Below are 9,605 nucleotides of genomic sequence, written 5' to 3'. Positions count from 1 at the left end.
TGGGGTTAGATACATCCCTACCAGATACCTATTAAGCCCCATGTGGCAGAGGGATTCGAACCTGGGCCTTCAGCTTGGCACAGGACCCTGCTTACCACATGGGGTACCACCTCGGTGGCCAGGAAGGTGGTAGTTGGCATTTATCTGCTTAGTGAACGCTACTTTCCAGTGACTTGTTCAGTCACGCAAGAGGTGAATCTTCATACCAAACTTCATGAAGTGAGAGTTCACTGAATCCATGCGTGGTGCTCCTGAACCGAGCTTGTTTTTCATTGTGGATTTTCAAGTCTGGTTCTGCCTGGGTCCGAACCAAACCCGTCCTGTTGATACCCCTAGTTTCAATGCTCTGGAAAGGTGTTCCACGAGAATGATACAGGGATCACTTACCAATCACATGACAGCATTCTGAGTGGGGCCTGCGTTCTATTGCTGTGGGGTCTATAGCTACTTTTTTCACATGTAAAGTTGGTAAGGTTTACCCTGTCCATTAGTTTCTGGGAATGCCCTTGATTTTGATTTGGATGTGAGAAGGGAAACAGCTTTTCGGATACTGCAGCCATTGTGGTCTCTTTTTGGCTCTAAAAACTTTCACTGGTTATATTAAGACAACATTCTTTCCATAGATGGTTATACTCAAAGACTTCACTGAATGCATGTTACCTTTAGAGTGGGTTTGGATAAATTTTCTTGGAGAATGCACATGCTGATTGAGAATTCTTGATGAAGAAAATTATTAATAAACAAAACCTTCTCTTGTTTTGGTTTTTCTTCGAAGTTTGTTGAATGTACGGTCTGTGTTTCATTAATACAAAAAGTATTGAGCTTCAAGAGAATGATTTGGAGTGTAGAATAATGGAATATATGAACAACCAACATTTATTGAATGTGGAAAGAGTTGGAAGAAATTGTTTTCTCTTTTTATTTATGCAGTTTGATTAAATTTGAAACATATCATAGGGCTCATGAAAAGGTGCAGCTCGATTCAATCGAATTGATGGAAGCATATTTATTAGTTTAATATCAAACCCAAATGTGCAAGGTTTGATTCATAGTTGGATTCAACTCTAGATTGAATTTGAGTATGCTTAGATTTGGGACTTATCCAACATGTAATTAGGGCTGGGAAAGAATATGAGCCGCTTGTGGCTCGGTTCATGTTTGGCTCGTAAAGAGCTTATTTGAACTTGTGATAGGCTAATAACCAATGTTCGACTTGGCTCATATAGTCTGGGCTCCGTAAGGACTTGGATATGGGTGACCCCACCTGCAGATGACCCGCTTCATAAAAAAAATGCTAAATATAATTTACATATATTTTATGTGGTAAAGTGTTTGTCTTGCAAGTAATAAGTTTAGAGTTCAAATCCTATTGCATACAAGTTCGGAACAATTGTTTATCTTGTAAACGAGTCAAGTTTGAATTTGGTTTAGTATGTTTAGGTTCCAAATTCTATTAGCAAGCATCTTTTGGGTGCTGACCCTCTTCTGCCCGGCCCAGATTCCATGCACCAAGGCCTCAAAACACTGTCCCGGCGGCAGAGCTCGGTGAGCACCAACTGTGCTAATGCTTGCCTTGTCAGCCAGGCCAAGTGAGCCCGACAACTGTAGTAGTAGCACGCTAACACCAGCATCTAGATGATGGTCAAGTGCTGGTACAACTTGTCCTGTGCCATGAAGCAAATGCTCCTCTTGAGAGAGGGTTTTTTTTTTTGCTATTTTTTGTGATAAAATATGATATTTGTTCACAATATTGGCATCAAATGCATATATTAGATTTTGATTGGACCCTACAAGTCATCATGTACTTCATTTCTGGATTTTCCTTGTAGATAAAATTTTAAATTTTTTAAATCAAACGTTTAAATAGATTGATTCGAACCAGTTTGGTTCGGCAAGCCAATTTCCTGAATCTTTTTGAAAAATGATTCAGTTCATAAACCAATTCTGACAACATTGATTAGAACATACACATGAAGCTGTTTGGACAATGTTAAAGGTTGAAGAAGGTATTGAGTTTTCTACATATCATTGCTTCGCTTAGAACTGGAGCAAACTTCATTTAGAAATTTTCAATTTTAAGTTTAGAATTTTCTAGTGTTAAAAGGGTGGTATTACATTTTGATAGTCTTTTAAATGCTACTACTTTCCTTTTTCATACTCTTAGTAGATTTCTTTTAGGATTCTTAAGATGCCAGGGTGTTAAAACCGGTTATTTTCCTTTTTTAAGTTTTTATACTGGTAAATTAAAAAATCTGTAAAAAACAATACAAGTTTTTTTTTGCTGCTTTTGCTTAAATATTGGACCAGCTATTTGTTTAAACAGGGTTGAATTGGTAAACCTCAGCCAATTCGACCTGCTTTTTTACCACTTGAGTTGTACCCTGGTGTGGTACAAATTTGGGGACAAATTAATTCCAATCTAGTGTGTTTCAATACTTCATTAAAAAAAACTTGAAAAATGTGCATAGTGGATAAATGTCGGTTTTACCTTCTGCTTACATTCCAAAGTTGAGGAAAGAATATCTTCAAAGCATATGACTGTTAGTCATGAATAAAGTACACACTGTTAAGCACTTTGATGCTGCTGAGAATTAGGGTTTGAAGAATTGTAGAAAAGCTGGTCATGATTGCCCATTCTGGCACTAAAAGAAGGGAAATAGACACCTGATGATGCATCCATACATAAAAGTAGTAAGAAAGATTGCTAATACGTAATAAGAGCAGTAAGCTAGAGTGATGGATGTCTGATGGACCCATTGAACGGTCAGAAGCTAAGGGCTTTGAACTAAATTATTAACTAAACGCTACATGTCATCAGTGTACATAAAGTTTTGTAACTAGACTTAATTGGTAGTTTTTAATCACTTCAAATGGGAAGATGCTACATAGAGGAAATATCAGATAGATATAATGCTATTAGTGCACCTGAATAGGATAATCCTTTCCCATAGTGGGATTGGTTTTTAAGATCACTTGCAGATCTACGTATTTAAAAGAAGAAAGAAGAAAGCATATCAATGAAAATAGTGAAGCATATAGGCTTAAAAAAAACACCTGTTGGATTGAAGCAAGCCCTAAAAGAGTGATAGACTTAATAATGCCTTTATGACATTGAACTGAACTAGATGGTTCATTGGTTGTACTTATCTAGATATTCATGTTTTTTAGTGTGCATTTACTTAATTGTGCTACTTCAGAGCTATCTGAGTAAGTTGCTTCTGCCCGCATGAAACTGTTCATCTTTGTTGAACCCGAAAGGGTATTGTCTGTAACATTTTTTCCTAACAAACCCTGCTGCACCAGCTGGTTCCCTCAACTTCATGAAAACAGATACTATCAACTCTAAGTAGAACAAATAATCTGTAGGACATGCAGAGAGCTAGTCATCAATGAACACCTGCAATTCTTGGGATGTGAAAGAGACTCTAATAACAGGAAAATCACAAACAGTTGATAGATTACAACAAACACTCGGAAAGAAATACAAAAGTTTGCTGATTAGTTCCAACTGGGTGTCATACTTGGAATCAACAAACATTTTACAAGCCATCTTGTACAGACCATACTAACACACAATGGAAGAAATTGATGCAAGAGCCTACCAACAATGTCATCGAGTGTTGAACAAACTTCTCTTTCATAGCTGATTCATGCTTCTGAAAGAACTGAACGCCTGTAGAAACAATTTCCTTGCTGATTAGTCATCTGGTCCGCTGTCAACGGACCATGATGTGCACCAAAACAGAAGTACTGATTCCTCAGCTTGTTACTTGAGCACAATTTATCACATGTTCCAGCATTGATGGATGTTTTGGAACAAGAAGGTCTAATCTCATGATCAGATAGAACTCCCTTCAGCTTATCTGATGATGAAGGTGATGACATTGATGCCCTTGAGTTGTGCTTGGAAGGTGATTCAAAAGGCAAGACCAAGTGTGGCATTCCTTGAACGACTCCATGCATCAGCCCTGCAGCAAATTTTTTCTTTGCTGACGGGCTAGGTACATTGCTCCTAACAGCAAGTACTCGCTTGCTGTTCGGGAGCGATGTCTTGGAGAATCGTTGCCTCAGTGGCGTTGGTGTATCCTCACGGTCAAATAAATTGTTCTGTTTCTTGTCCACTGATTCTTCGTCACCGTGTCTCCACTCATTGGCAGTTTGTGTTTCTGTTTCTGGCTTCCTAGAACTCCCTTTCCTGTGGGACCATCCAAGGAGACTCCTCAATCTCTTTGCTGCAGAGTTGATTGAGTTGCTGGATTTATGAACCACGGAAGGGCCATAATTCATGTCCATCATCTCCAAATTTCCAAGGTCACTTTTGCTGTTATTTGAGCATGAACTTGACCTCACACTGCAGACCTTGTCTGCCGCCTCATCTGTTTTCTCTATTCCAGTGTACAGAAATATCTCCGAGTCTGATATCCTGAAGCAAGTTCCTGGGCTGCAGCTCCCAATGCCCTGCATCTTCAAATGTGAAATAAATTTGCCTCTAGTTGAGAAGTTCCGTGAATTCGAAGTACCACCAGCTGAAGTCAACTGCTTTTTCAAAATTTCGGAAGTTGCAGAACGCGGGCGTAGATTAAATAGATCCAAGGGAGTCATGCCATCAACATCACGAACATTTAAATCAATCGAAGGGATGGTCATCAGGAGTTCAATCAAATCACAGTGGATGTTTCCAATCACTGCCAGATGAAGAGCTGTTCTCCCCTCATTATTCTTGAAATTGATTATATCCAGCAAGTTAACCACTTTCCCACAAACCAACTCCTTCATCAGCTCCATTTGTCGGTCCAATCTTCGGAAACCAGGGGTCCGGAAACCACCAACAGTCATGTGGAGAAAAGTATCACCTGCATTATTTCTTGCAGATGATGAGGAGGGAGATGCAAGCACTAGCACCTTGACTATTTCCAAGTGACCACGATAAGCTGCTAAATGCAATGCTGTGTTCCCATAGTTATCTCTGGAATTGATAATTTCAAAAGATTCAACTAGATTCTTTACCACCTGCATCATTAAATTAATGGCTTGGTTTAATACAATGAGCCCAAGCAAATATGCTACCAAGAAATCATGTTAACAAATAACCAGTGTGGTGTTAGAAACATGGAACATGTACAAGGTCGTGCAGCCATACAAAGGAAACAAACATCCTCATTCTTAATCGACAGATAAAACATCAGACTTGTGTATAGATTGGATGCTGTATAAGAGGTTAATGGTTTTCAAGCTAGATCACACATTTGCAAACAAAGTCGGTCAGTAGAAGACAATTGCAGCATTGGTCTTTGTTATATGCTCAAGGGCAACACATAAGGTTCAGTGTGTTTTGCAATATGAGCTGCAGTAGGAATGCCTGTTTTGGAATCAATAGGATGGCAAATGTTGGGCAACCAGCTTCTTATACTTGAAAAAAAAACTGTTCTGCACGCGCCTGTGTAAAGGTTAGAATTTTCCTAACGCCTCCTATATCTCCTGCATGCTTAATAGAGGTCTACCGACACATTATGTGGTTTTGGACATTATCTTGTGAACAACAACAAAAAAAGGCAGTTTTTAGAATAAAATTGCTGACTAGAGAAAAGAGGAGTAGCCAAGAGAAGTATAGCAACACCGAAGGTTAGCTCATTCTTGGAGTTATATTGTCTGTAGCAGGAAAATAAACAATACGTTCCAAGTATTTCAGAAAAACACAGAGGGGTAAAGTCACTAATATGTGGCATCTACATCTATTACAATACTTAACAAGATAGAAGTAAAAAGGACGAACTGAAAACAGACGGATAAAAATAAAACTGCAGAAGAATTGCCAGGGAGCAAATGTTACAGCCAAAGCGCAGTAAAAGAAGAAGAAGAAAAGTGATGGAGCATTGAAAGAAGAAAAAAAAGAAGATAACACTACACCGAATTCGCCCATTGAGAGAGAGAGAGAGAGAGAGAGAGAGAGAGAGAGAGAGAGAGAGAAGGGTATTTTGAAGCCAGATCTACAAGAAACCTGCATCAAACTAAGCACAAATCCAAAACCAACAAACACATCATAAATCACAAAATCACACTGAAATCCGCCATGAAACTTACAAATTTCAGAAAGAGAGAGAAGGCCATAACACCATCAAGAAAAAAGAAAAAGAAAAAAAAAGAGACTACACTTGCCCAAAGGAAGAAAAATGAAAAACACATACCTCAACCTGCCCCCTCGCTGCTGCAGCATGCAGAACAGTGCAGCCCTGTATGTCCTTATACCCCAACACATCTCCACCCTGAAGCAGCAGCTCCCTGAGAAAACCCCAGTTCCCTCCCCTAGCCGCTGCGTGTAGAGCCCTGCTCATCACTTCCACACTGAACACACCCTCAATTTCCCCAGGCCCATGACCACCAACATTCCTCACGGGCACCACCAATGCAGCATCAAGCAGCATCCTGAACACCTCAGAGCTCCTGCTCCTCGCCGCTGCATAGAGAATGTCGGTGACACCATACTCCCCCTCTCCGAACACCAGCAACGGCTCCCTCCTGAGGAGCTCCCGGATGAATTCGACGTCGCCGGCGGCCGCCGCCGTGTAGAGGAGCCACCCGCCGTAGCCGGCGCGGATGAGGGAGTTGCCGTTGCGGGCCTCGCAGTCGTGGAGGAGGCCCCGGGCAACGGCGGCTCGGCCGCGGGGAGCGTGGAGGAAGTCGGGGTGGTCGTCCCAGAGGGTCTCCAGGCGCCGGATCCGGCGGAGGGAGGTGAGCTTGATGAGGAGGTTGCCGTCAGCGACCAGGAGGGCTCGAACCAGCTCGTAGTGGCCGTTGGCAGCCGCCAGGTCCACCGGGGTTGCGTACCACCACTGGTCTCCGGTGCTCTCCCACCGGAGGGGGAAGTACAACGGTGGTGGTGGTGGTTCCGGTGGTGCCGCTGAGTCTGCTGCTGCTTCTGTACCCATCTCTCGCTCTCTTTCTGTTGCTACAGAACAAATAACAAATGACGGAGGAAGGAGTCTCTGTTCTAAAGGGTACCTCTCTCTCTCTCACGAGAGAGGAAGAGGAGCCTCTCTTTAAAGGCATCCATCCTCCTCCCCTCTGCAAAAAGGGTCTTATTATCAGAAAATGAAAGAGGCAAGATGAACCCTTTTTCTTTCAGAGGGCTTCCACTCCACCCACGACTCACTTTTTTAGAGGGTACCACCACACCACCCACCCTTTCTTTCTCTCTCTTTCTCCCTGTCACTCTGAGACAGAGAGAGAGGCCAAACAGACAACAGAAAGGAAAAGGACACTTTCACACAGACTCAAATGCACAAGAGAAGATGGTAAATGTGGAGATTTTTATTTGGGTAACTCTGGATTCTACGTGATCCATGTTCTATAGCAGATTTCGAGACAAGGATTGTCTCTTTGTTTATTTCTTTTCTTAGTTCCAGAAAATTTGAATGGGACGAGAGAGAGAGAGAGATGAAACTCATATATAAGGTAATAAAGTAATGGTAACTTGACATGTGAAAAAAGGAGGGAAGTAAGTGCGAATAAGGCAGATGTGTGATAGCGCGCGCATGAGAATCTGGATGGCCTTACGAGGGGTGCTGGTGATATTTTTCAAGGTCAGAAGGGGTTCGTGATATTTTGTTCTGTTGAATGAACGGTCGGGGTAAAAAGATCTTCCCGACTTCCAGTTGAGATCCGGTCCGGTGGAACCAATGTTGTCAGTATCGGAATCGGATCTGCATTTTGGCTAACGATTCAGGTGTATCGGATACTCAAGTGTATCATTCTGGGGCCAAAAAAATTATTAAAAAATATTACATGTCAATTAGAACGTAACACATGTTAAAATTATTAAAATAATATTAAAAATTTAATTTTAAGCTACTTTTACATTTATTAAAAAAATAACCGGTTTCAGTATCATATCCCCTTTTTTATTTTCTGACAATACGATGCGTATTGGCCGATACAGGCCAATAAGCACCGATACTGACAACATTGGGTGGGACGTCCTTCTCATAGAAAAGTCGATATTGTGCTGATAAATATCGTGATATTTAAAAAAAAGAAAAAACCTAAATTATCAGCTATATATATATAGAGAGAGAGAGAGTAATGGGTCGGTGCTAAACTCATTTGGTGTTAAACCACATGCTAAATAAGTTTTTCTGGCTTTTTTCATTTTATTTTAAAATTCTGACCATACGGATGTGATTCATGTACTTGATTTTTGAGACTCTAAACATCATTTTTTTAATCCAAAAGTAATGATCCAGATGTAGATTCTTAGTAAATAGATCATGCCAACACATTTATAAGGCCTAAACGGCCATAGTGACAAACGTTTTTATCTACAATTTTTTGTTTTTCAAAAACTTGTAAGAAATTGAAATTGAAAAAAAATTCCATAAATCTTGCATTTTTCCGACAAAATCTTGGCAATAAAAAAATAAATTAAAAAATACAAAAATTAATTTTTATAAGAAAATATTAATAAAAATTATTAAAAATAAAAATACATGATTTTTTTGCCATAAATAGTCGTTTGAAACATAAATATCACATTTAAACCATAGCATTTATGTTTTTGTCATAAATCTCATGATATTTTGAAAATCTCACAAGAAATTGCTGTTTTAAACTCTCAGGCAATTTCTCGCAATATTATTGCAAGATTTTCATAAATCTTGTGATATTTGTCACTATGGAAACCACATAAAAAGCAAAAATGAAGTTGAAAAACCCATTTAGCATGTAATTTAACACTAATAGAGTTTACCCCGGACCCATTATATATATATATATATATATATATATATATATATAGAGAGAGAGAGAGAGAGAGAGAGAGAGAGAGAGAGAGAGAGAGAGAGCTGCTCACAAGTTAGGTGCTAAATAAGCATGTTAAATAGGTTTTTCAGTTTCTTTTATTTTTATTTGTAAACTCTATGTACTTCATTTTATTGGGATCAACTCTTAAAAGAGTTCAATTCTGAAACATGGGTGGGTTTTTATGATCAATGGTCTAAAATCTTTGTAAAATTTTGAGGCTTTAAATATCATTTTTTTATCGAAAACACATGATCCAGGTGTAAATTTCTCGTAAATCGACCATACCTGACACATTTATGGGGTCAAAACTATGAAAAAAACACCAAAAGAGCAGAAAAACCCATTTAGCAGATTTAGCAAGGAACGTCTGCTACTATCAACCCAACGTCCATTAGACACCAACGGGCTTAAGAGAAACCTTGACCCATTTACGTCACAACTGGGTTTTAAACTACCACACGCTTTAATTTTATTACTTAATCATTGAATTTCAATGTTTAACTTCTCTTTATGTGTGATTATTTATACGTTTTTTTTATATCGGTGATCACTACCTACATATCTGATAGGATCCATATCGTTTTGGTTTTCACTTTCATATCCGCTTCAAAGAAATCCAAACTCAAATTGTGGATAAACCTGTATCTTATGTGTAAATACCTATTGGATCCGAATCATAGAAGGGCTCTATCTATATGATTTTGGGTCCAGATCCACATCCAATTATGTCATGAATTTTTTGTTAGTGTAAAATACAATTTGATTAAGCCATGTTTGACGAGTGGTTGCTGGTTACATTTGATTAGCCT

The 9,605-nt window shown here is 39.4% G+C and overlaps 1 protein-coding gene across 1 annotated transcript; it reads right to left on the bottom strand.

The window, feature by feature from the left end:
• Positions 1 to 3,406: 3,406 nt before the first annotated feature.
• On the bottom strand, positions 3,407 to 7,148 carry LOC149829821 (uncharacterized). The gene is made up of 2 exons (XM_090016104.1): positions 6,186 to 7,148; positions 3,407 to 5,010 (listed from the first exon to the last, which is right to left on the bottom strand). Exons 1-2 carry the CDS (start codon positions 6,924 to 6,926, stop codon positions 3,649 to 3,651), a joined length of 2,103 nt encoding a protein of 700 aa, XP_089872230.1. The 5' UTR covers positions 6,927 to 7,148; the 3' UTR covers positions 3,407 to 3,648.
• Positions 7,149 to 9,605: the final 2,457 nt, after the last annotated feature.

Source organism: Nuphar pumila, chromosome 8 (genome assembly GCF_984573655.1).
Source record: "Nuphar pumila chromosome 8, dmNupPumi1.hap1.1, whole genome shotgun sequence".
Lineage (NCBI taxonomy): Eukaryota > Viridiplantae > Streptophyta > Magnoliopsida > Nymphaeales > Nymphaeaceae > Nuphar > Nuphar pumila.
Note: the sequence above shows the minus strand (reverse complement) of the source record. Positions and strands in the feature narration are given on the sequence as shown.

Coding starts and splice junctions, on each gene's coding strand:
- LOC149829821 (XM_090016104.1), bottom strand. CDS start 6,926: ATGGGTACAGAAGCAGCAGCAGACTCAGCGGCACCACCGGAACCACCA. Junction 5,011..6,185: donor CAGCGAGGGGGCAGGTTGAG/GTATGTGTTTTT, acceptor TTAATGATGCAG/GTGGTAAAGAATCTAGTTGA.